This window comes from Sciurus carolinensis, chromosome 4, assembly GCF_902686445.1.
Source record: "Sciurus carolinensis chromosome 4, mSciCar1.2, whole genome shotgun sequence".
Lineage (NCBI taxonomy): Eukaryota > Metazoa > Chordata > Mammalia > Rodentia > Sciuridae > Sciurus > Sciurus carolinensis.
In genome coordinates this window covers 55,062,640-55,088,346 of record NC_062216.1, presented here as the reverse complement: position 1 = coordinate 55,088,346, position 25,707 = coordinate 55,062,640, and the positions used below count along the sequence as shown (strand labels likewise).

The 25,707-nt window shown below is 51.5% G+C and overlaps 2 protein-coding genes and 1 long non-coding RNA gene across 3 annotated transcripts in view; 1 reads left to right on the top strand and 2 right to left on the bottom strand.

Moving 5' to 3' along the window:
* Adgra2 (adhesion G protein-coupled receptor A2) overlaps positions 1–20,589 on the top strand; it is a 38,551-nt gene extending 17,962 nt beyond the window's left edge. Inside the window, exons 3-19 of the mRNA XM_047548958.1 lie at positions 6,014–6,085; positions 6,375–6,446; positions 6,641–6,712; positions 6,980–7,143; positions 7,602–7,815; positions 8,407–8,571; positions 9,755–9,953; positions 10,441–10,590; positions 10,715–10,876; positions 11,780–12,004; positions 12,188–12,404; positions 14,810–15,009; positions 15,738–15,865; positions 16,184–16,307; positions 16,802–16,947; positions 17,439–17,528; positions 17,766–20,589. Of these exons, the coding sequence (XP_047404914.1) occupies positions 6,014–6,085; positions 6,375–6,446; positions 6,641–6,712; positions 6,980–7,143; positions 7,602–7,815; positions 8,407–8,571; positions 9,755–9,953; positions 10,441–10,590; positions 10,715–10,876; positions 11,780–12,004; positions 12,188–12,404; positions 14,810–15,009; positions 15,738–15,865; positions 16,184–16,307; positions 16,802–16,947; positions 17,439–17,528; positions 17,766–19,038 (3,673 nt within the window). The 3' untranslated portion in view covers positions 19,039–20,589. The remainder of the gene's footprint in view (positions 1–6,013; positions 6,086–6,374; positions 6,447–6,640; positions 6,713–6,979; positions 7,144–7,601; positions 7,816–8,406; positions 8,572–9,754; positions 9,954–10,440; positions 10,591–10,714; positions 10,877–11,779; positions 12,005–12,187; positions 12,405–14,809; positions 15,010–15,737; positions 15,866–16,183; positions 16,308–16,801; positions 16,948–17,438; positions 17,529–17,765) is intronic.
* Positions 2,598–5,776, bottom strand: LOC124982396 (uncharacterized). Its single transcript, XR_007108276.1, has 2 exons — positions 5,123–5,776; positions 2,598–3,377 (listed from the first exon to the last, which is right to left on the bottom strand). It is a non-coding gene; the product is annotated as an uncharacterized LOC124982396 (long non-coding RNA).
* Positions 20,346–25,045, bottom strand: Brf2 (BRF2 RNA polymerase III transcription initiation factor subunit). The gene is made up of 4 exons (XM_047548959.1): positions 24,770–25,045; positions 23,997–24,056; positions 22,791–23,112; positions 20,346–21,818 (listed from the first exon to the last, which is right to left on the bottom strand). Exons 1-4 carry the CDS (start codon positions 24,921–24,923, stop codon positions 21,092–21,094), a joined length of 1,263 nt encoding a protein of 420 aa, XP_047404915.1. The 5' UTR covers positions 24,924–25,045; the 3' UTR covers positions 20,346–21,091.
* Positions 25,046–25,707: the final 662 nt, after the last annotated feature.

The following is a 25,707-nucleotide window of genomic DNA, read 5'->3' as shown; positions in this document are numbered from 1 at the left end:
AACAAGGCTTGGGAGTGAATCCTACTTCATTTACCTTCTGGCTGCCTTTCCAAGCCTCAGGTTACTCACCTGGAAAATGGGTCTACGAATGACTCCCTGACAGTGCCCCAGACGAATTCCAAGTTGTAAGGTGTTACCCAGTCACCTGTCATTTGTGTAGTTTTCCAGACTTTTCCAGGCTTGTGCACTTGTGCAGGCAGTTAGGTATGTAAGTGCTCCCCCCACCCCTTTCTGATAGTGCTGCAGAATCCAATCCAGAGCCTCACACATGCTAGGCAAGCAAGCTACCACTCAAATACACCGCAGCCAGAAATGTGAGTGCTCAAAGTAGGCCATGACTCATTCCTCTGGTCCCTCCTCTGTCCAGATCCTCCACCAAGCATATACAATGGGAAGCAAGCCACCAGAAGACTTTTCAAGGGATCTGAGGGTGTCCTGGTCACAGTGAGATGCCCCTAGACTACAAACCAAGGAGGCCACAGCGCAGATGGCTGCCAGAAGAGCCCAAGGGAGCTAGACTAGCAACGCTCCAAAGTGTGGATCTGCATGAACACAGGCCCCCAGAGGCTGGTGCAGAGGCTGGAGGAAAGGGCCCGGGGAGGGAGGCTGGTCAGCCCCCGGGATGATTTGTCAATGCCTAATGAGATTAATGAGCCCCGGGGGCTGGTATGCAGCGGGTGCTGGGGCACTCATTAGAAGCAGATGCTCATGGGAATGAAGGCAAGTGGGGGCGTGAGGGTGGAGGGCGGGTGGACTCACGCGCCAGGTGGTTTCCATTAATCTGTGGGCGGAGCCAAGGGTGAGGCCTGGGGCTCTGTCCCTCCTTCTAGTTCCCATCCCCTCCAAACTGGGGAGGAATGCCACATGGAAGCTCGGGCACAACTGAGGCCTAGGGAGGAAGGTCCATGGGTCCCGGGACAGTCCTCTTGTTTGCTGTGGTAGCCCTAATACCCGGCCCAATGTATGTGCTGAATACATACCTGTTGGTTGATATCAGAGACAAAAGCCCCCGCCCCCCCACCCCCACCCCCGCAGATTGGGGGTGGGAGGGAGACTGGGACCATCCTGTGTTTCCGTGGGCCCCAGAGCCTCCCTTTCTCCTCTCCCCAGACAACCTCTGTACCTGCAGGGATGTTCTGGCTCTCTTCACAGCAGCCCACACTTTCTAAAGAAACCTGGAAGTCTCCTAGGGCCCATGGCAAGCTGCTCTGTGACCTCCAAACCTATAATTTGGTTTTAAAACCCACAAGCAGGGAGGTCTGTGGGGGCCAGAGGGAACCAATTTGGTGCCACACCATCCTGAGTGAACATGGGCACGCACACACACACACCATTATACCAACTCACACACCCTTAACAGCCCTAATGGAGTATAATTTATATACCATAAACTTCACCCATTTAAATTACACAATCCAATGGTTTTTAGTATATTTTACAGAATTATGTAATCATCCCCATAATCTAATTTTAGAACATTTTCATCATCCACAAAAGAACCCTTGAATCATTAGTAGTCACTCCCCATTCCTCCACCCGCTATTCCCCAGCGCTAAGCAACCACTAATCTACTGTCTCTATAGATTTGCTTATTATGGACATTTCATATAAATGGAATCATATAATATGTTATATTTTAAAAATTGGACTCTTGCGCTCAGCATAATATTTTCCAGATTCATCCGTGTTTTAGCAGGGATCAGCACTTCATCCCTCTTTGCGGACTAATAATATTCCTTTTGAATAGTTCACTTGCTATCAGTTGGTTGACATCAGTTGATTGACATTTGAGTGCTTTTTGGCTATTATGAAAAATGCTGCTAGGAACTTTCATCAACTGGATTTTTGTTTATTTGTTTTGTTTTGTTTGATAATGCTGGGAATTGAACCCAGGGGCCTGGAGCATACTAGGCAAGTGCTGTGCCACTGACCTATATCCCCAGCCCTCCCACTGGTTCTTGTGGATATTTGTTCTTTTCTCTTGGATGTATACCTAGGAAATGGAATTGCTAGGTCATATGGTAACTGTAACTGCCACACTATTTTCCAAAGTGGCTGTATCATCTCTGCACTCTGCATCCTCAACAATACTTGCTATTATTTTTTTTTTTTTTTTTCTCCTCTTCTTTTTTGAAGTACTGGGATGGGATTGAACCCAGGGCTCAAGAATGCCAGTATGGGGTTCAACTGAGCAACTGAACTACATCCCCAACTCTTTTTATTTTTTAATTTTTTAAAAAAATTCATACAGGGTTTCACCAAATTTCTAAGGCTGGCCCTACACTTGGAATCCTTCTGCCTTGGCCTCCCAGAGTAGCGGGGATTATAGGTGTGCATCACCACCTCCAGCTATCTTTTTTATTATAGTCATTTTAGTAGATGAAGTGGTATCGCACTGTGATTTTGATTTGCAGTTCCCTTAAAACTAAATGATGTTGAGCATCATCTCATATGTGCATGGCCATTTATATGTCTTCTTATGCTGCCTAGGCTGGCCTTGAACTCCTGGACTCCAGTGATTCTCCTGCTTCAACCTCCCAAGTGTCTGGGACTACAGGCTCATACCACCGCATCCAGCTTATATGTCTTCTTTGAAGAATTGTTTTTCAATCATTTGCCTTTTTTTTTTTTTTTTCCAGCTGGGTCATTTGTCTTTATTATTGAGTTGTAATCTTTTGAAATCCCAAGAAGTATTATGCATGTAACTCTCTAATCCCTTTCAGGAGTAATGGTGACCTTTGAGATTTTCAGGAGCTCAAAGGCACAATCCCTCCTGGATAGAAGTTTCTGATCAGATATCTAATTTGCAAACATTTTTCTCTCATTCTGTGGTTGGCTTCTACTTTTTTGAAGGTATCCTTTAAGGTATAAAAGTTTAAAGATTTTTTATGCCCAACTTCTCTTCTCTTTTATTACTTGTGCTTATACACTCACTCATACATGTTCCAGTTCCCGAGCTTCTCTTTTCCTAAGAAGGGCAGAGGGTGTCATTGTTCCCAGCAACTCTCCCTTCACTCTACCTTAGGGCATGCTCCTCCACAGTGACACAGATACAAGGACCAAGTGTCCCTAGCATCAGGGAGGGGGAGCATAGGCCAGGCAGAGGGGAGAGTGAACTCCATCAATGCTGCCTCTTTCCCAGGTTCCAAGAACAAGGTTCTCAGGAAGCAGCCAGAGCATAGGAGATTCCACATCATAGGAACTTCTGTGTGTCCTTGGACTTGCTGCGTTAGACTTGTGACGTCACTCAAGAAATGCAGAGCAAGGATTCTTAACATGGGCTCCACACCCCTCTGAAGTCGTGTGCACAGTGTTAGGCGTGCTGCATTTTCTGAGAAGGGACTCCAGGGCCATCATCAGATTTTCCAAAGGATGTGCTAAACAAGAAAGGTTCAGAACAGCCATTCAGTTAGGGCCCTGCGGAGCCGATTCGCTGATCACATTTCCCTCAGGGTACAGCCTCAGAGTTGCTTCCCTAACCTGGAGAGACTAGGAGGCATAGGTTGCCCTTGGGCCCCTTGGGCTGTCAGAACTCAGCCCAGGGAGCAGCCCCTAAGCTTGTGCCCCCAAGACCAGGAGAGGACCCAGGACTATCCCACGCCCTGGGGCACTCCAGGGGATTACCTTGGTCACCCCTGAAGCCACTTTCCAGGCAGACGTGGGGCAAAAGGGAAAAAATGCCAACACTTGGTGGAAGCTCCCCTCTCAGAGAGGCCCCACATGGCTCAGGCTGCAGGAAATCGAGGGCAGGAAGAGGGGCTGGGGCCTGAGGGGCCCCCTTGCTCCCATCTGCAGAGCATCAGTGGGGCAGGCGGGTGGGGGTTCACAGGGGGGCCTGGGGAGGAAATGAGAATAAACACAAGTGAGCGAGAGGGAAGGGGCGGGGAGGGGGGCGCTGCAGCCTCAGCCCCTTGGCAGCCCATGAAGGGAAGTGACACAATGAGGAATGTGTTTCCCTCTGCCCGTCCCTGCATGGGGGTGGGAGTCAGAGCCCTGAGAATGGCCAGACCCAACAGGGGCCAAGGGGCACATGCTGGAACAACACTGGAGGGGTGGGTTGTGAGGGTGGGGCCTGGGCAGCAAAACGGTGGAGGGTGGACAGGCAGTAAGGGCAACCCTGTGCAGGCCGGGTGCTTATCCTGCCTGTGTTGCCTTCTCTCCGCGTGCGGTGTCTTCTATGGCCTGTCCCTTGCACATTCCTCTTGTGTGCCCAGCACTGGGGGCCCCTTCCCAGAACTCCAGTTTCCTCTAGGAAGCTGGTCCTTTCTGGTGGCTTTCCCTTCTTTCTTAAGGGGACTCAGGGTTATGGAGGGAGCTGAGTCCTCTATGTGAGATGGAACAGTGATATGAGGCACACTGGCCATGTTCATTCTCTCTCTCTCTTTCTCTCTCTCTCTTTCCACCCTCAACTGGAACTGCGCACAAACAGGCCCATAGAGGGACAGCACCTCCCTGCCCTGGACACCCATTTCCTCTTGCTCAGCAGGGAACTAGCTCAGTTAACTCCCTCCTGTCCAGAATTCAGACAGGTTCTGAGGCTTTGGCAGGCAGAACCAAGACCACCTCTGCCTGGGCTGGAGGGCTGCAGGGCCTTGGATAGCAGGTTGATCTGAGATCTCTTTTGTAATCTCTGTGTCCCTACCACAGCCCTTGTGACATCGTGGTTGTTCCAGGAGTCACCCACTCACCCTCTGCCTCCTAATCTCTTGGGCACTTGGGTGGGGGCAGAGACGGTCGGAACATTGGCAGCAATTGGGAAGGCTCTGGAAGTGCTCTGTGGGCCTCAACCTGATCTGAGTTGTGCAGGAAAGACCCTGAGTGGCCCTTGTGTAAGTTGGTGATGACTTCTGGCCCTCTAGGCACCTCTCTTCCTGGCTGTGCCCAGCATGGAGGACAGGGTGAGGAAGAAAGCCTGCGAGTCAGCACCCAACCTAGTCCTCAGTGGTCCTCCCAAAAACCCAGAGACCCACCAGGTTGGGTGATGGTTGGGACCAGATTGGTCCAAGGGGCAGGAATGACCTGCAGACCCTGGAGGACAGAGGAAAGGAACAGAGAGCCGCACTCTAACCTCAGTGGAGTTTGAGCACCCTACTCAGGGTCAGTAGCTGCTGTGGAGACTCACCTGCAGTTCGCCCCTCCAGGCAGGGTGGAGCTGGGCCCCTGGGAGCCATGTTCTGGCCTGTGACTTGCTCAGTCTGGGGGCAGTGCTTCCCTTGCCACCTCTCTTAGCATTGGCCTCTTAAGAGACGGGGTGGAGAAGTTTGCTTGTTGGGCCTCATCTGAAGAATGTCAGGGACCAGGGTAGAGAACACCAGCTGACCTCCCCTCTCCCTTGGAGCAATCTGTTTGCAGAGATACAATAACTATGAAATACTTCCTGATGGCCAGGCTCAAGAAGACTTTACCTTTGTGTAGCAATTTTCAAAAAACTCAACGCCTATGTTCAAAGACTTCCCAAAGCAACCAGGTTCTCAGGGCAGCTCAGAAATGGAGCAAGTGGGAAGCTGAGGCCTCCTGACTCTCAGGGCAGTGTTCTCTTCACACCTTGCTTCTACCTAGTTCCTCCTCTGTGGTCCTTCTGATCCCCTTCCCACCCTGTCTCTTGGCTTCTGCATGGGTCCTAATGGTGTCCCCCAACCCCACCACCCAAATGGGGGGTGAACTCAGGGTCACCTGCCTGCTAGGCAAGCGCTCTATCACTGAGCTACACTTCCAGCCCTTTTTATTTTATTTTGAGACAGATCTCACTGCATTGCTGAGGCTGGCCTCAAACTTACCATCCTCCTACCTTAGTCTCCTGAGTAGCTGGCAGTGTTTTTCTGATCAGTACCCCATGATGCAACCAAAGAGTTTGAGGAGACCTGTCTGGGGGTGGGAGAGGGTTCTTAATCCAACTTCCCAACCAGTGCTGAGGACAAGAGATTTAGAAGGAAATCAAGTCCCAAAGAGAGCCAGTACAGGGCAGTGTCCCAGAGGGGGAGAGGTGTAAGGGTCTTCCCACTGCCTCCCGCAGGGACCTAAGGAACAATGTCATCAGCACAGTGCAGCCTGGAGCCTTCCTGGGCCTGGGGGAGCTGAAGCGTTTGTAAGTGGCAAGTCCTCCCCCCACACTTCCCAGCACTCCCCTTTTCCCTGGAGAAGGTCCTGGATCCAATGAGCAGCCACCCCTCCTACCCACCCCAGACTCTCTCTTCTCAACACCCCCAGCCCCGGCTCACACAATAGCTGGGGTCAAATGCCTGGGCATTTCAAGCCAGCTCTGGTGCTGGGCCTCAGCCCACTCCTCACACTAGTCCCAGCTGCACACATGCGTCCCTCACAAGCCATCCCATGTGCTACCACGCAGCTGACTTCCTCAGTATGTGTCTCTCTAGAGATCTCTCCAACAACCGGATTGGCTGTCTCACCTCTGAGACCTTCCAAGGCCTCCCCAAGCTTCTCCGACTGTGAGTGGGGAGTAGGGGTATAAGGTGGGGAGTGGGAGGAGGGATGGGGGAGGCTCAGCCTGGATGGAGGGCTGGGGAGGAGGAAAGCAATGCCAGACCCTTACAGGTCCCCTACATTCTCTTCTCTCATCCCTCCCCTCCTCTGGCCCAGGGAGACCCTAAGATCCCGTCTCACTGTTCCCTGCCCCCTGCAGAAACATATCTGGAAACATCTTCTCCAGTCTGCAACCTGGGGTCTTTGATGAGTTGCCAGCCCTTAAGATTGTGTGAGTACCTTTCCTAGCCCAGGACCAGACTCCTGCTCCCTTCCTCTACCCAGGAGGGAGTCACATAAGCACCGTGTTCACTGTGGACAGCCTGATAAGTGGGCAGACAGCAGTGCCTGGAACCTTACCAGAATCAGCGTGCCCTTGGTAATAATGGTGGTGGCACATGCATGCCCAAGTTTGCCCTCTCCAGCCTGGGTCCTGTCCCCACCCCATGATTCCACATTCCCTTTGCTCAACTCCATGACTCCTCTGTCCACTCTGCAGAGACTTTGGCACAGAGTTCCTGACCTGTGACTGCCACCTCCGCTGGCTGCTGCCCTGGGCCCAGAATCACTCCCTGCAACTGTCCGACCGCACACTCTGTGCCTATCCCAGTGCCTTGCACGCCCAGACCCTGGGCAGCCTCCAGGAGGGCCAGCTCCGCTGCGGTGAGCAAGCCCTCAGACTGCATACCTACAGGGACCCTGTCATCCCCCATGCCCCAGACACAGAGCCCTGTGCTTCATGTATGGCCCTGCTGGCTCCAGGCTTTCTTGGCCCTTAGTATGTTTGTGTGATGAGCAGTGTCCAGGTCTTCCTCTCTCCCTCAGCCCCCAGGGAGCTACCCTCCATCAGCTTTTCTAAATGTCCCTTAGGGCTGCTTATTTGTTCCTGTTTTTGTCTGGTCCCAACCTCTTGGATAACATGCCTGCTGGGAGCCCTTTTCTTTGCCCAAAACCTGCCTGCTCCTCTCATTTGCTCCAGAGACTTTCTCTTGACCCCTTTTCTTACCAGCACAGGCAGGATATAGACAAAGGGACCCAGCGCTGTCCTCGTGGATTCTCACATGCACATGCAGGCTCACTCGTGAGCATTCAAGCTTTACTACCTGGTGTCTCCTCCACAGAGGGGGCCCTGGAGCTGCACACACACCACCTCATCCCATCCCTGCGCCAAGTGGTGTTCCAGGGTGACCGCCTGCCCTTCCAGTGTTCCGCCAGTTACTTGGGCAATGACACCCGCATCCGCTGGTACCACAACCGGGCCCCTGTCGAGGGTGATGAGCAGGCAGGCATCCTCCTGACTGACAGCCTCATTCATGACTGCACCTTCATCACCAGGTACGGGCCCTGCTGCTCCTTCTCAGCCCATGGCACAGGGTGGCCATCATCTACCCCACAAAGGATCTATGCCCAGTCCCGTTCCCATGTGTGTGCACATGTTTATGGAAAGCTAAGATTCAAACATAATAGTCTGAATAGAGGTTAGAAATTTAATGCCTAATAGAGAAAAGTGATATTTGACTTTTCTGGGGGGAGATGCTAGTGATAGAACCCAGGGCCTTGTGTGTGTTAGGCAAGTGCTTTACCACTGAGCCACACCCCCAGCTGTTTGACATTTCTTTAGTGATTAACAATGTCTGTAGTGCCTCTCATCTATATCAGCAGGTGTAATCTTTGTGGTAGACCTGCAAGAGTTATGATTAGCAGCATAATAAAGAACTGGCACTCAGAAAAGCAATACCATAAGGTCAATCGAAATAAGAAGAGCATGCACTCGTATCTCTCACTTCGTTGAGGAAAAAAGAACCTGAAGCTGGTGCCCCATGATGGGGCACCTGTGGGTGAACTGGCCAGGGGCATGGAGGGAAGGTGGCCGCTAGACTTGAGAGTGCCTCACCAAACCAGCCCCTGCCTCCTGCTCACCTGCAGCGAGCTGACCCTGTCTCACATCGGTGTGTGGGCCTCAGGCGAGTGGGAATGCTCCGTGTCCACGGTCCAGGGCAACACCAGCAAGAAAGTGGAGATTGTGGTGCTGGAGTCCTCCGCTTCCTACTGCCCTGCTGAGCGAGTCGCCAATAACCGGGGGGACTTCAGGTACGTGCTGCTCTACTCTGCAGAGGACTGCCAGGAGAGATCCAGCCACATTCCCACCATATGCTTTCACACCTGAGAACATGGGTGGGCAGGGGCTCCCACCTGCTGTCCTCGGAGAGTCCCAAAGACTCCCTTCTTGTCATTCAGTTGAAGTCCTGCTGTTGGATTTTGAGAAACTTTATCTTTATGAATACAATCACCAGTTGCAATGCACTGCACAAAACACAATGGGAGCTGGTCTCAGTGGCGCATGCCTGTAATCTCAGCGAATAGGAAGGCTGAGGCAGGAGGATCTTGAGTTCAAAGCCAGCCTCAGCAAAAGTGAGGTGCTAAGCAACTCAGTGTGACGCTGCCTCTAAATAAAATACAAAATAGGGCTGGGGATGTGGCACAGTGGTTGAGTGCCCCTGAGTTCAATCCCTGGTACCAAAAACAAACAAACAAACAAACAAACAAACAAACAAAAAACACCCCACAATGGTCTTTCCTCCCTATTCCCTCCCTCCCTCCTTTCATTCCTTCCCTGGGGCACTTTACCACTGAGCATGTTCCCAGTCCTTTTTAAAACTTTTTTTTTTTTTTTTTTTTTTGAGAAGAGGTCTTGCTAAATTGTGAGGCCAACCTCAAACTTGTGATATGCCTGCTTAGTCTCCCAAGTTGCTGGGATTATTGGTATGCGTACTACGCCTGGCCACAATGACTTTTGAAATTGCTCCCTTACAGGATGGGAATGTAGCTCAGTGGTAGGGCATTTATCTAACATGTGCAAGATCCTGGATTTGAGCCCCAACACCTCAAAAAAAAAAAATTGTTTCCTTTTATTAATAGTTTGCAAAGGTTTCTCACAAATAGTATCACAGCTTAATATCCCAGTAGTCCTCTCTGTAAGGCAGGGCAGGTATTATTCTCCCCTGCACAGCTGAGAATACTAAGGCTCAGAAAGGATAAGTGTCTTGCCTAAGGTCATAACTAATAACAGACTGAACTTGAACTCAGAGTTGCACCCTCCATCACCTGTGAAAGCTCTATAAAGTACAAGGTGGGAAATCTTGAAGACCATTGAACATCCTCTCCTAGATCCTTCTGGAAGTCCCCAGCGGTCTGGCATCACAGTTCTAAGGGCAGTGGTAAGGGGATTCCTGAGGAGCCTAAGTCATCAGTACCTTCCCACCTCTGTCCCCAGGTGGCCTCGAACTCTTGCTGGCATCACAGCCTACCAGTCCTGCCTACAGTATCCCTTTACTTCGGTGCCCCTGAGTGGGGGCGCCCCAGGCACCCGAGCCTCCCGCCGATGCGACCGAGCTGGCCGTTGGGAACCAGGGGACTACTCCCATTGTCTGTACACCAACGACATCACCCGGGTGCTCTACACCTTTGTGCTGGTGAGGCTAGGAGAGGAGGGGGCAGGGAGCACCCCTCCATCTCTGGTTCCAGGGATGGGATGAAGCCTCAGGACCGTAGGGGAGGGAAGTCCAGCTCCAAGGCTGCTCTGCTGTATCTCCTGCTTCTGGGGTGTGCTCAGCAAGGGGTGTGCACGGGAGAGTTGTGGGTCAGCCCCTTGTGCCTTGTGCTGTCTTTGAATTTCCAACAAGACCACCCTCGGGGGAGAGGGCCAGACTTCCACCCCTTTCCTCCTCTTTATCCACCAACACTTCAAGGTTTGCCACTGGAAGGGGGAATCCTGGGGAAGGGATGATCATGGCCTCATATGTGGTTTCTATCTTACTAGACCCACGGTTGACCTAGGCCCCTCTCCCCAGGCACTGTGTCTTGAGCACCAGCATCAAAGAAAGGGGCCCCTATAGGGGCAGTTTTGGGGCAGAAAGAACAAGACAGGATGATCCTCTTTCTTTCCTCAACACCCCCCAGATGCCCATCAATGCCTCCAACGCACTGACCCTGGCCCACCAGCTGCGAGTATACACAGCCGAGGCTGCCAGCTTTTCGGACATGATGGATGTAGTCTATGTGGCTCAGATGATCCAGAAATTTTTGGGTTATGTTGACCAAATCAAAGAGGTGAGATTCAACTAGTCCACTGAGGACCCTGGAAACTACCCGCCCATTACTCGGTCTCTCTCACACCCTAGCCCCTGGTCCCAAAACCTATTCCTGCCCTCAGTGACCACTCTCCCCTCCGTAGCTGGTGGAGGTGATGGTGGACATGGCCAGTAACCTGATGCTGGTGGACGAGCACCTGCTGTGGCTGGCCCAGCGCGAGGACAAGGCCTGCAGTGGCATCGTGGGTGCCCTGGAGCGCATCGGCGGGGCTGCCCTCAGCCCCCATGCCCAGCACATCTCTGTGGTAAATGGGTCAGCGTGGAAGGGATTCCCATGGGGCTGAGCACTGGGAGGGTCATCAGAGTCAACTGGGGCCAGCACTTATGATCCACAGAAGGGAACACTTCCTTCTCTGTGGTGTGCCTGCCAGGCTCCAGCTAACAAGAACATTGGCATTGGCTAAGCTCTGAGTTGTCAGGCGCAGTGCAAAGTGCCAGTGACACTGGAGAAATTGCACGAGACTCCCTGGTGGAGAACTGAGTTGGAGGGCTAGCCTGATGGAAATAAATAGGAGGAAGGCGGAAGGAGCAGAGGAACAGGAGGAAGATTTGGTTGCAGGGCACACAGCACTTGTGATGCAGTGACAGAAGTGCCCTGAGAAGAAGGTGACATTTCCAGTTGGGTGAACTAACAACCATGGTGGAGCTTCTTCTGCATATGTGCTAGGCATTTCAGGAGATACAAAGGAAGTTAGACATGGACCCTGCTCTAGAGCTGAGTTAGGACAACAGAAGTAGCAAATGCTAGCCGGGCTTGGTGGCTCACGCCTGTAATCCCAGTCACTTGGGAGGCTGAGGCAGGAGGATGGAAAGTTCAAAGCCAGCCTCAGCAAAAGTAAGGTGCTAAGCAACTCAGTGAGACCATGTCTCTAAATAAAGGTCGAGTGCCCTTGAGTTTAATCCCCAGTACTGCCCACCCCCCAAAAAAGAAGTAGCAAATGCTACTAGGTGAGCATAGGAACGCCAGTGCTTTAGGAGAAAGGAGGAGGTTCATGGTCAGGTTGGGGAGGGCGATTCCATGGCACATGTAAGACTGGCCATGCCTTTGAATAGTGAGGAATAAAGGGCAGCGGGGCTCAGCCTGAGCAGATCTTTAGAGGGAATGTGCGGTCTTGTGCGATTGGGGGTGACACGTTTCTTATTCCTAGAACTCAAGGAACGTGGCATTGGAGGCCTACCTCATCAAGCCACACAGCTATGTGGGCCTGACCTGCACAGTCTTCCAGAGGAGGGAAGGAGGAGTGTCAGGAGGACGGCTGGGAGGCCCTGGCCCGAATGCCCTGCCCGAGCCTGAGCCCCCGGCTGATCAGCAGCTTCGCTTCCGCTGCACTACTGGGAGGCCCAACATTTCTCTGTCATCCTTCCACATCAAGGTGGGCACTGGGTGCAGAGGGGTGGGGACTGGATGTACAGATGGTGGAGGTGGGTGGTGTGAGAGATGCAGGGCTTGGAAAGTGGGAGGTGAAACGGGAGGAGAGTAGAGGCTGGAGGATGCAGGAAGACCTGAGAGCTCAGGGGATGCTGAGTTTCTCTAAGGAGCTCCTATGTCCCCCTAGAACAGCGTTGCCCTGGCCTCCATCCAGCTGCCCCCCAGCCTGTTCTCGTCCCTTCCGGCTGCCCTGGCTCCTCCAGTCCCCCCAGACTGCACCCTGCAACTCCTCGTCTTCCGCAACGGCCGCCTCTTCCGCAGCCATGGCAACACCTCTCGCCCAGGAGTTGCTGGTCCTGGCAAGAGGCGTGGTGTGGCCACCCCAGTCATCTTTGCAGGAACCAGTAAGGGAATGAACCCGCTGCATATGTCTGCCCTGTACCCCTCATTCTGCCCTCCCCCAACCTATAGCCCCCTACTGCCCTTGTTGAGTTAGCAAAGGATGGTGGGTTCCCCATTTCCCAAGAGGAGGGAAGAGATGTCCCATAAAGGAAGGGTTGGTGGAGAAAAGGCTCAGGGAACACTGAATTTTATATCCCAGGTTTGTCACATTTCACAAGAGTTGTAAGCATAAATCCTCAACCAGCTCCCTCCACCATACACCAAAACATACCTGCTTCTTGCACTGCAACGCACAGCTCGAGGCAGGAAGCAATGCTGCATGAGTAGCTACTGAAGCTCAGAATGATGCTCAGTATAACAAGGAATAAAACATCTAGCTCAGGCCCCTGTCCTCATAGAGGCCACCAGCTCAATAAGCAATAGGAGGCCTGAATAACATGCCAGGGCAATAACAGGAGTTCCTGGAGTTTCTAAAGAGACATCATTGATGAGAAGTGTCCTAAAAAGGCAAGATGGCTCAGGCACTGTAGTCAGAGGTGGGACAGGGCCTTGAGGGATGGTCAGTAAGGGAAGATGGAGACCAGGGCAGAGATGTGGTGGAGGGATACATTGTGCCAAACTCTCTGTCTCACTTAGGAGCTGGCCCATTCTCGATTAGCCCATTCCACCAAGGCCAGCTGACCCCCACTATGCCTTTGTTCCCCCAACCCACCCCCATAGTACTGGGGACTAAGTCCAGAGGCATTCTAACACTGAACTACATCCCAGCCCTTTTTATTTTGAGACAGGGTCTCACTGAGTTTCCAAGGCTGGCCTTGAACTTGGAATCCTATTGCCTCAGCCTCCCAAGTTACTGGGATTACAGGCATGCGTCACCAAGTCCCACCGTGTCTTTTTTCTGTGATTCTACTGTCCCTCCCACCCTCCAAGCTCTGGGCTTGTTTGCCAGTCTCTCTCCAACTTCAGCCCCACCCACACACTGTCACCAGATTCACCTTCTTAAAACATGCTGTTCACATCAGAGAGCCCCTTGAAATTCTTGGTGGTTTCCCATCATCAGAGCTGCCTTCCTCCATGTGCCATCCAGAGTCCTATGTGACTTGGCTCCAGGACCTTCTCACAGCCACAAGGTGTTGCTGTCACCTCTCTGGGTTCCCTTCCCATTCGTAGAATAGACTGTTTACATTCTGACCAGGAATGCTCACTGAGTGCCTGACATGTGCCAGACTCTGTTGGAGTCCTGATAGTTGTGTCCTTGTCCTTGAGGAACATGTACTTCAGAAAAGAAGACAGGCATTGAACAAGTCATTGGAAGTGAACAGCTGCACAAGGTGTCTGGAGCACATAGTTATGAGGAATGGCTGAAACTAGTTAGTGGCCAGAGAAGCCTTTCCTAAAAAGTAAGGTTTCCCCAAAATCCAAAGGATAAGAATCACCTTTGGAAAGGTCAGAATCCGTATCAGCAGCCTCATGGGCTTACTGAACTATGTGGAGAGAAGTGGGTGGTTTAGGGGTCGGTGGGTCCCTGTATCAGGTACAGTCCTTGCAGCTCTGCTCAGAGCCCCTCTCTCTTCTTGGGAATAACCTCCTCCTTGTTCCCTCCAACCCACCCTCAAGTCATGGCACCAACTTTCCCTCCCTCTCAGGGACACACTCCCAACAGATTCCTCCTTTCGCCTGATTTTTTTTTTTTTTTTTTTTTAATACTGGGGATTGAACTCAGGCACTTAACCACATCCCCAACCCTTTTTTGTATTTAAAAAAAAATTTTTTTAAGGGCTGGGGATGTGGTTCAGTGGTAGAGCACTCGCCTAGCATGTGTGAGGCACTGGGTTTGATCCTCAGCACCACATAAAAATAAATAAATAAATAAAGATATTGTGTCCATCTACAGCTAATGCTATTATTTTAGTGGTAGATGAACACGATACCCCAGCCTTTTTTTGTATTTTATTTAGAGACAGGGTCTCACTGAGTTGCTTAGGACCTTGCTAAGTTGCTGAGGCTGGCTTTGAACTCACAATCCTGGCTCAGCCTCCCAAGCCACTGGGATTACAGGCATGTGCCACCATGCCTGGCATCATCTGATCTTTTATTCCCTCCACATTAGTTCTCTCTCCCTGTCCCTGAGCCCCTGGATGGACAGCAACACCTCTCATTGGGCACCTAGAGCAGACTCCTTAAGCACTTATATCTTTATTTCTCCTCACTCACCCCTGTCCAGTCTCCCAGGTTAAACTGAAGTCCATACTTGGCATCCAGCTCTGCCCTGAAGGCCAGCAGTGCCCCACCCAGCAGGTGTCTTATGCATGTTCTGGCAGCTGCTGCAGCTGCTGCTTCCTCTCCACTGATCCAGCGTCCCTGGCAGCCTTGTGTGTATCCATGTAGACTTCCCTTTCCCCTGTAGGTGGCTGTGGCGTGGGAAACCTGACTGAGCCTGTGGCTGTTTCACTGCGGCACTGGGCTGAGGGGGCTGACCCCATGGCAGCTTGGTGGAGCCAGGAGGGGCCTGGGGGTTGGAGCTCTGAGGGCTGTCAGCTCCGCTCCAGTCAGCCCAATGTCAGCTCTCTGCACTGCCAGCACCTGGGCAATGTGGCTGTGCTCATGGTAGGTATCATGGGGGCCTAGAGTTGGGAAGGCAAAGGCATAGGAAAGTACAGGAGGCAGTGATGGAGTACCCTGATTGCCTGGAAACATGGAGAATACAGAAAGGACAACGGCCTTATTGAGCCTCTTAACTGTTAGGACTCATGGAAAATGACCCTCTGGCCTCCCCCATACCCCTATCTTTTAGGAACAGGGAGGTTTGTCTCTTTGCCCTTGTCTAGAGAGATGGATGGGAAACTACCCAGTCTGACTTTCACATCCTGTATTTTCTGAGACCCAGATTCTTAAAGTGGGGGGAAAAAAAATCTGGGAACTTTTCTCCTCTTTCTAGTCATCCCCTCCCTCATCACATTTCATACTGTACTTTCTCAGATACTAAGCTGGCTTGCTCCTGTGTGAGACAGAACCTTCTCCATTTCCTCATCTGATTTGACTTCCTCAGATACTGAGCAGGCATGCTGCTGTGTCATAGACAGAACCTTCTTCCTCTTGAAAAGTTCCCAGGAAAGCAGGACAGTGGAGGGGAAAGGCAGACAGTAGACTGTTAGCATTCCCTAAAGCTGACTTCCTGAGAGTGGACATCCTGATGTTTCCATCTGGGCCTACCTGGATGGACTAAGCACCAACCAAGGATCAGGTCCCATGCTGGCAAGGCTCAGGAAGCAGGAAAGTGGCCTGGGGGGCCGACCAGTTTGGCTTGTTATTCCTACTTACTTCCTCTTTCCCAGGAGCTGAGTGCTTTCCCCAGGGAGGCAGGGGGCTCTGGGGCTGGGCTGCATCCTGTCGTGTACCCGTGCACAGCCCTGCTGCTGCTCTGCCTCTTCTCCACCATCATCACCTACATCCTCAACCACAGGTGGGAGCTGCTGCAGGAAAGGAGGGTATGGGGGGAAGGCAGCAGGTCTCACCAAGGACTGGCAGGTGTTTCTTTCTCAGGTGGGTCCACATGACTTGCCCAGGCTTTTGTCTGGCGTTGTATCTAAAGGTTCTGGGGTTGGAGAATTATTTTGGGAGTTAAGGATTTTCTGCCCTCTGGCCTTGGTCACATTCACCCACATATGTGCACATACATAGATATCTGCCTTCCCCCCTTTGGCTCTTCCAGTGTCCTTGAGACTCCATAGGTCTACCTTGTATTGGGCAGCCCATTAATGAAATACTCTTTTTGGGGCAGCTCCATTCATGTGTCCCGGAAGGGCTGGCACATGCTGCTGAACCTGTGTTTCCACATGGCCATGACCTCTGCTGTCTTTGCTGGGGGCATCACACTCACCAACTACCAGATGGTCTGCCAGGCGGTAAGCAGAAGGGGCTGGGGGCTCCAGGATGAGTGATGGCAGCCTAGGCTTAGAGTAGGCAGAGGTATAGCAATAAAGAGCCTCATAGGGATCGGCTCCAGCTCCCTGTTCTCCCTGTGCCAGCCTTGGACGGTGAGTGGGGGTGGTGTGGAGAATGAGAAGGCATGGTAAGAAGCAGATCAGAGAAAACAGGAAATGGGATTTCAAAGTGGAGAGTGGGGATCACAATGGAAGAAGGTCAAGGATCAGCCAGATAGCAATGGTAGGGTGCTGGAGAATATGTGGGGCAGGAGCGAACCTGGGTGGAAGCAGAGAGAAGCACAGCAGGTTCAGAAGTTTAGTGAGTATCTAGGTTGTGGGCTGGAAAAAGAGAAAGAACTGTGGGAGTGGTGGCTGGAAACACTGGGAGGGGTGGGAGCAGTCTGGCAGGGCTGACTGGGGTGGCCCAGTCATAGCAGCCCAGGTCCCCCAGCCTCAGTGCCTTGACCCTGCAGGTGGGCATCACTCTGCACTACTCTTCATTGTCCACACTGCTCTGGATGGGGGTGAAGGCCCGAGTCCTGCACAAGGAGCTCACCTGGAGGGCACCCCCTCCACAAGAAGGGGACCCTGCCCCGCCTGCTCCCCGCCCCATGCTCCGGTACATACTTTCAACTGTCAGCTTTGCAATGAGAGAGGGACTTAGACTGGTGTAGCAAAGCTCCCAGGGTGGATGCAGAGTAGATCCAAGGTCCTTAGAGATCACTCTCTTAAGACAGAAGAGGCAATGCACTTGGTGCAGATAGGTTACACGGGCTGTGGAGTGGGTGTATCCTGCAAGCTTTCAGATGTGACAAAGTCAGGGAAGGAGGTAATTCCAAAAGGCATTCGGCAGGGATCATGAGAACCTAAATGGCCCCTGTGACTTCTGCATTATTTAGGGTCAGAGAGAGAATTCTGGTCTCTGACCCTTAGAACAGTCTTGGCCAAGTCCTGGAGGAACCTTAAGCCTGCGTCTCTGGCAAGAACAATTCTGACAAGATTCAAGGGGAAAGAGGCTGGGACAAAGATATCAGGTCGAGGGCTTGGCGTTCCTGGATCTCCTTTCCCATTCTCCCGTCTCTCTGACCTCCAAACCCCATTCCCCTCCAGGTTCTACTTGATTGCTGGAGGCATTCCACTCATCATCTGTGGCATCACCGCTGCAGTCAACATCCACAACTACCGGGACCACGGTCCCTAGTGAGCACCACTTCCTTCTGCCCTAAACCCACCCATGGGCACTGGGTGCCTTCTACTTCACAGGGAGGCATAGCTGCTCAGGACTACCTTGCCAGGGACCCCACCTAAACCCATGCATGTTGATTAAGCCAGGTGCTGCCTCTGCACTGCCCATATCCTACCTCCCCAACCATCCGGCCTGTGGGTCCCACCTCAGATGTGCTCCCCCTCATGCACTGCTTCTGTGTCTCCCCTCAGCTGCTGGCTGGTGTGGCGTCCCAGCCTCGGAGCCTTCTACATCCCGGTGGCTTTGATTCTGCTGATCACCTGGATCTACTTCCTGTGTGCGGGGCTGCATTTACGGGCTCCTCTGGCACAGAGCACAAAAGCGGGCAACAGCAGGATCTCCTTGGAGCCTGGAGAGGAATTAAGGGGTTCCACCAGGCTCAGGAGCAGTGGCGCCCTCCTGAGTGACTCAGGCTCCCTTCTGGCTACGGGGAGCGCCGGAGTGGTGACGCCAGGGCCCCCAGAGGATGGTGATGGCCTCTATTCTCCGGGAGTCCAGCTGGGGGCGCTAATGACCACACATTTCCTGTACCTGGCTATGTGGGCCTGCGGGGCTCTGGCAGTGTCCCAGCGCTGGCTGCCCCGGGTAGTGTGCAGCTGCCTGTATGGGGTGGCGGCCTCTGCCCTGGGCCTCTTCGTCTTCACGCATCATTGTGCTAGGCGCAGGGACGTTAGGGCCTCCTGGCGTGCCTGCTGTCCTCCTGCCTCGCCCTCGACCTCCCACGCCCCACCCCGAGCCCTGCCCACACCCCCAGAGGACGGTTCCCCAGTGCTGGGGGAGGGGCCCGCCTCCCTCAAGTCTTCTCCCAGCGGTAGCAGTGGCCATGTGCCACCACTGGGCCCGTGCAAGCTCACCAACCTACAGCTGGCCCAGAGTCAGGTGTGCGAGGCAGGGATCGCAACACGCGGGGAAGGGGAGCCGGAGCCCACGGGCTCTCGAGGGAGCCTTGTTCCGCGCCACCCCAACAACTTGCACCATGGGCGCCGAGTGCACAAGAGTCGCGCCAAGGGGCACCGTGCGGGGGAAGCTGGTGGCAAGAACCGGCTCAAGGCCCTGCGTGCGGGAGCGGCCCCCGGGGCGCCGGAGCTACTATCCAGCGAGAGCGGCAGCCTGCACAACAGCCCGTCCGACAGCTACCCGGGCAGCAGCCGCAACAGCCCGGGCGCAGGCCTCCCGCTCGAGGGGGAGCCCATGCTTACCCCGTCCGAGGGCAGCGACACCAGTGCTGCTCCACTTCCCGAGACAGGGCGGCCGGGTCAGCGTCGCAGCGCCAGCCGCGACAACCTCAAAGGCGGCGGCGCGCTAGAAAAGGAGAGCAAGCGCCGCTCGTACCCGCTCAACACCGCCAATTTGAACGGCGCCCCCAAGGGGGGCAAGTACGACGACGTCAACATGACAGGCACTGAGGTGGCCGGGGGCAGCTGCATGAAGACAGGCCTCTGGAAGAGTGAAACCACCGTCTAGGGCTGGAGCGGGCGATGCTTTAGTATAGGCCAGCCACAAGGGCTCATAACCGGAGTTTTCCAGGGGCCTTGAAAGACGTCTGTCGGTACGTCAACAAGTTTGAGGTGGCAGTCCCGGTGGCTGCATGTGAGCCCACCAGCTTTAGTCTTGGAGGCTGGGATGAGATAGGCAGATATTTGCCACATACCTGGAGGGCCGCAGTTGCAGTAGCGACAGACAATCCTAGAAACAAGCATGATGTATGTCCGTCCAGCTCTGGCCAGTTTTGATGGTCAAGTGCTTGGTGGTCTCCCAGACAGCTGGGGAAAGCCTTGTCAGTCTATGGAGTGACCCTCGAATAGACTGAAAGGGCACTGCACAGCCCAGATGGGCTTTTAAGTTCTCCTCATATTCCCATCCACACTGCCTAACTAAGAAAACAGATAAAAGAAGGAAGCCCAGGAACCACATTCTGTCCTTACCACCCTCTTCTGCCAGGTGGCTGGCTGGGTCACTGCCTAGATCCTGGGCCTCTTTCCTCCCCAGAATTTGGCTAAGGGAGCTATCCTGACAGATGAGCCAGGTGTCAGGCCCTGGGGGAAGGTAACAGGTGCTGCTTTTTGAGATTAACTATGCAATAAAGAGGGGGCAGTGCACAGGAAGAACACCATCCCCATGGAGTGGTACACAAACCCTACAGCAGGGCTCAGCAGCAGTGCATCAGAACAAAGCCTAGGCCCTACAGCTAAGAAGCTAACTCTGCCAAGTGCCCCATGACTTAAGGAAAGTGGAGGGAGCTGGTACATAGATATGGGTGGAATCTATAAATGGTCTGAAGTGTAGCTCTGCCCTAATATTGCAGGTGGTGTTTGGAAAAACACTTATCGTTCAATTAAGAGCCATTTCCTAGTCTTGGCCTTCCAACATCATGGAAGAACACCTCCTTGCCTCCATGAGGCCATATGGAGAGTCACCCCATAATCTGATCTCTTAACTCCTCAGTAGGGAGAAACCCCCCAAAATGTCAAACCCAGCTTTCAGACTCACAGAAGCCCAAGGTCAACCTAGAGGTAATGGTTAGGGTTCCTGCAGCTCAAGAGCCAGTGCCTTCACCACTATAAAACTTCAGCACCCATATCTTCCCCAAATTAAATTGCAACTACCAGCCTTTTACTACAGGACCAAATGAAGTAAAGGGAAACCAGGTCTGGTCCAAGTCCCCTTCGAGTCTTCATATCACCCTGGCCTGATCACCAGGTGAAAGAGGACATAGGGGAAGAGAGAACCCCATACTTCTTGAGATGGGTCCTGTTATTTATGCTTGCTGCACAGACAATATTAGGAAAAAAAAAAAAAAAAAAAAGCTTTGTATTATTCTTCCACATACGCTGGCTGCTGTTTACATACCCTGCCAATGCCTTAGCACTGGAGAGCTTTTTGCAATACTCTGGGGAAAGGGGAGGGAGGGAATGAAAAGTGCCAAAGAAAACATGTTTTTAAAAGCTCGGGTTTTATACAATAGAATGTTTTCTAGCAGATGCCTCTTGTTTTAATATATTAAAAGTTTGCAAAACCCTTTGAGCTATAGCTGTAGTCCACACACAGTCCTTTTGTTAATGAGGTAGAGGATTTCATGACACATACACAAACCCACTAGTGCCTAGAATGGATATGGGGCCAAGAATTCTCCAGTTCTTGCTCTTGAGGCTTGGTACTACTGAGAGTACCAGCCACTCCACAGAAGTGCTCTAGGACAGCCATAGTAGGCCTGCAGAACCATCGATGAGTTTAATGCAAACCAGGGCAAAAGAGCCTGGCATTTTCCCCATCAGGCAAGAAGCCATTCCACGGAATGTGAACATATGCAACTTGATCTGCACCAAGGGAGATTCTTTCCACTTATAGCCACCCCTCCCAGCTTCTACTCCAAGACTTCAAGTTCAACTATTTGCAGTGCCACTCTTAGTTCCTGCACACCCAGACATATCCAAGGGCTCATATATACCTATTTCCTGGGATATGACATGCCTATTATCCAGCAGTTGTCAAGTGAGGTACCTCTGGTGGCTGTGCATCAAGGAGGATTAGGGACACTTGTGGAAGCATGGCTAGCAGCTTGGGCTCTCTCAAAGTCCCTAACTTCCTGAGGGGTACGCAAATACTGCTCTATTTCACTATCAGAAATGTTCTCATCTCCAGTGACTGTGGAGATAGGGAGTATGGGACGGATCCGCTTTGGAGGCTTCAGCATGCAGGGTGGGAGAAGAAGAGCAGGACTAGCTGGCCGCTTCCCCTTGGGCAGATCTAAGGAACTATCCACTTCCTCTTCTCCATGTCTTTGCTCCTGCCTCTGCCCCTGCTGCTCCTTCTCCTGGTCCTCTGTTTCTGCTGTTCCATCCTGAAAGGCCATGCGGACCAGCATGTGGCGGTGCTGGAGAAGGTCACCAATGTGCTTCACTACAGATCGCTTGTCAAGTTTCAGAACCTGCAACCAGGCCAGCTGCTCAGCCATCCGCAGCAGTATGGCCAGCAACTCCTGCAGGCGGGAGGCAGCAGGGTATGGCAGGTCCACATTCGCCAGTTTACAAAATCGGGCAAGGGAACATGTCAGACGATCTGAAGGCTGCAGAGACTGCCATGCCAGGAAAGTAGCTGCAGTGATGACAGGCAAGGGATGTCGCCCAGTCACCAGCCACGTCTCATTTGCCAGTTCCACCAACTGCAAGGTTCGAGATAGCATCTTGTCTTTGTCTTCCACGTATTTGGCTGGCACTGATGGGGAGGCCTGGAACAGTTTGAAACTGAAATAAGCAAAATGAGGGTCAGTTCTCAATGATGGTGGCAGGGGGCAGTGGTCTGCTCTTTCAGGATAAGGAAGTGTAGAAGGGTAGCAGGCCACTCAAAAAGGGAAAGCTATTCTGTCCTCTTGGGAACACTCAAGTTCACTAGCAAATTCACAGAGGTACTCAAAACAGTGGGTGTCCTGCTTGTCAGGTAAGGGCAGAAGAAAGCATCAAGGTACTGACCATCACTTGAGCACCTCCCTGCCAGTCACTATTCAGAGTGCTCTACTATGTTCTCTCATTTCATCTTCATGAAAGTATATCCAGTTACGTACATTTAGAGTTGGAAAACTGGCCCCTAGTAATCTAGTTTGGAAGGAATCAAGCTTCAACCATTACTTTTCTCTGTCCACGTGTGTGCATGTGTGCTGGGGATCAAACCCAGGGCCTTCTGCACACTAGGCACACATTCTACCACAGGGCTACACCCCTAACGCCTAACCATTATTTTTTTTGTTGTGGCAGTGGTGGTGGTGCTGCTGAGCTACTTAAAAAAAAAAAAAGGCTGAGTTTCTAACCCCAGTCCTTCCATTAACTAATATCCTTTCAGCTCCATTCACAGATGATCCTGCTGAGGTAGGGCACTGCACACAGCCACACATGCGCCACACCATGCAATTCCAAGCATTGCCATTCATAAAGCATGTAACATTAGTGGTGCAACACAGCAGCCTTGTGCCAAGGTTAGGAACTACTTTTCCTATATCATTAAGGTTGCTTTGAAGGCAATGGAATTTGAAAATTATAGCATTCTAGAAATGTATAACAGTATTAATCTTATTAGTAGCAGGCACAAGATAGGAAGAAAAGGGTTTTCTTCCACATTCTTTTAAATGAGCTCTGGTAAAACAAACAAACAAAACTTCTGCAGTTTAAAGGATTTAGGTATAACGACACAACCCATCCCAGTGTTTCCTTCTAGGCAGGTACCTGCTACAGTAAGTCTTCACCAAGTCTGCCAAACACAAGGATGGCACATCCAGTCCCAGGAGCTTCACTATCTGCATGTAGGTGCCAGAAAACACATCCATATCTGCATACAACAGGGCACAGATGGTTCCCATGGTTAGGGGCCAGTTATGCTGCCGGCAGGTGATTAAAACACAGCATCCAACCAACACCTCCTTCTTCTGCAGCCTGGCAGCTCGGATGCCAGAGTGCTGATATGCCTGTTGGTAGTAAGCAATTGCTGTATCCTCGAACGTTGATGGCAACTGCAGAACTCGACAAAGATCTCTCACTCGGCGGAGACCTAGGAAAACCCACAGCAAGAGTTAGTGGGATCAAAGGAACTAGTGTGTATTACTAGCAAGTTCTGCTAGAGCATAATTTAGTTCTGCTAAACTTGCACAGATACCAAATGCAAAAATGATGTATCTTTCTGCATTGATAGAACACTCTCCCACCACTCCCAGTCCTAGGGATCAAACTAAGGGCCTTTAGGCAAGAGTTCTACCACTGAGCCCCAGTGTGGTCATTCTAAAGGTACAGAAACATTTGCAGAAAGAAGTCACATTTCAACCCACCACTTTTTTTGGAGGCTAGTTTGATTCATGGGTAAGCCAAAGTTTTCTTGTAAATTTCTTTCTTTATTTGGTGCTGGAGATTGATCCCAAGGCCTCACACATGCTAAGCATGCATTTACCACCAAGCCACACCCCCAACTCCAAAGCCAAAGTATTATCTAGACTTTCTGAAGCTACTTCAAATATACTCCTATGAAAATATATCCAAATATTATACTGAACTGCTCCCCCTCCCAGAACTACTCCCAATCTCTATTATTACTTTTCTTTTCTTTCTCTCTTCCTTTTCCCCCAGCACTGGGGACTAAACCCAGGGTCTTCCACATGCTAGGCGAGCACTCTGACACTAAGCTACACCCCAGCCCTTTTTAATTTTAAGACTGGGTCTCAAAGTAGCCCAGGCTGACCTCGAACTTGCAATCCTCCTGTCTCAGTCTCCTGAGTAGCTTGGCATTAGAGATATGTGCCACCATGTGGCTCCCAACTTTTATTTCTAATCACTGTTCTCATCTATTCTACCTTAATGCTGAAAGCAGAAAAACTATACAGATGGACTGGGCCATCAGGATAATTTTCTTTAAAGCCATTGTGTCATATAAGTGATTCTCACCTCTTTGCTGGCTGCGACTAACTTGTTCACTTTCCCCTGTACTTCGAGAATACGTTACTTCTGTAAGATAATGAACAACAAATATTAGGCTTATGCTCTATCCATCAGAACCCTGCCCTCCCACCACACAAGGCCAGGGAGCAGAATTCAAATCATTGTGCATCTGCTCCCTGTTCCATAGAGGATGCCCATGCATACAAAGGTAAAAGTCCATCTGTTTCTCTATGTTTATAAGCAATATCAAATGCACAATGACTAAAGGAAGGTTAGAAATGTACTAAAGCAGCTCCAAGTATTTCAAAGTTTCGGTCATTTCTCCTATACATCCAATTCTGGCTGCATATTTTGAGGGCAGCACTGGTCAGGGATTTACAAAGCAAAAAAAAAAAAAGAGAGAGAGAGAGAGAGAGAGATGTTTGCCAATTAGTGCTAAAACTACTTTGAGATATTGGCATGTGCTGTACTCCTAGAGAATTTACCCACAATCCTTCGACTACCATTAGATCAGGCAATCTGGGTGGAACTTTCTCAACTTCACTTATTCAGAATGACTAAACCCACTATATATGCCAGACATCCGTCTAGGTACTAAGAAAACACAGATGAATGGCAGTCCCTGATGTCCTCAGCCCATCTATTCACTTTAGGCCGTTTTCTCCCACATATAAGTGTGCACGTGACTAGAATTGGGAGGGAGAAAAGAACAAAGAGCTGTTAATCCCTCCACCGCCCCAGGCTGTTCCCAGGGCCCAGGAAAGGTCAAGCACAGGTACCTCGGAGGTTGCCCTCATCGGTGAAGGTGGTGGTAAGCACCCCCTCGGTGACAACGCAGCCGCAGTCAGAGCATACCAGCTGGCTCTGCGAATAGTGAGAATCTTCCACAAGCTCAGTAGAACCGCAGTCCGGGCACCGGCCTCCGCCCGGCATCTCACCACCTGCGCAGCGTAGCTGAAGCCTTAGATACCCACTTCTGCGTCCGCGACGGCAACTGTGCAGCAGCAGAAACTAGGAGGGGATCCTTAAAAGGGCTGCACGTTTCTTTTCCGGCCTGCGAGACGGCGGCATAAATGGTTGGCTCCTCCCGGCGGCCGCGCGCCACTTCCGGTCCTCGCCTCTGCAGACTCGGGTAGAAACGTGAGTTAGGAGAGAAGGTTCCCGACCTAAACTGCATCTCACATTCTCTACTATCTATAGTTGATTCAAGGTGGGCCGCCGGGATTTGAATTTGGGGAAAATTTCTACCCACGTGGGCACGTATAACTGACCAGAAATTGTTGCCATCCCTGAACCACCCTGTTTTTAAAGCACTGCAGGAATCGCGGGTTCTTCATTTCTCTTCGAATGTTAATTTTGGTAAAAGTACGAAGTATGTAGCTACAAAAGTAATGTAGTGAGAGCACTGGAAATCATGTTTCCTGAGCTGCTTCCCGAAGCAAGTTGCTTCATCTCTTTGAAGTGTGTTTTTCTCAACCATAGAACAGAGGAGTTGAATTAAAGCCTGAGGAGGCAAACTCATGCTGATTATATAGGCCAAGGAATGTCTAAGGAACTCTGGAGTGGAATAATATGCAGTAGTGAGACTTCGGGCAAATTAGAAGGCCCAAGGAGATTCAGATGTGTTTAAAACCAGGGGCACTGAAATTCATCTCCAGGCCTTTTTATTTTTTATTTTGAGACAGAGTCTTGCTAAGTTGCAATCCTCCTGCCTCAG

Bases quoted from the DNA above. Each gene is read 5' to 3' on its own strand.
- Brf2 (XM_047548959.1), bottom strand. From the start codon at position 24,923: ATGCCGGGCGGAGGCCGGTGCCCGGACTGCGGTTCTACTGAGCTTGTG. The intron at 24,057-24,769 runs GTACCTGTGCTT...ATTATCTTACAG, and splicing joins CGATGAGGGCAACCTCCGAG to AAGTAACGTATTCTCGAAGT. The intron at 23,113-23,996 runs GTGAGAATCACT...GGGTTTTCCTAG, and splicing joins TAGTCGCAGCCAGCAAAGAG to GTCTCCGCCGAGTGAGAGAT.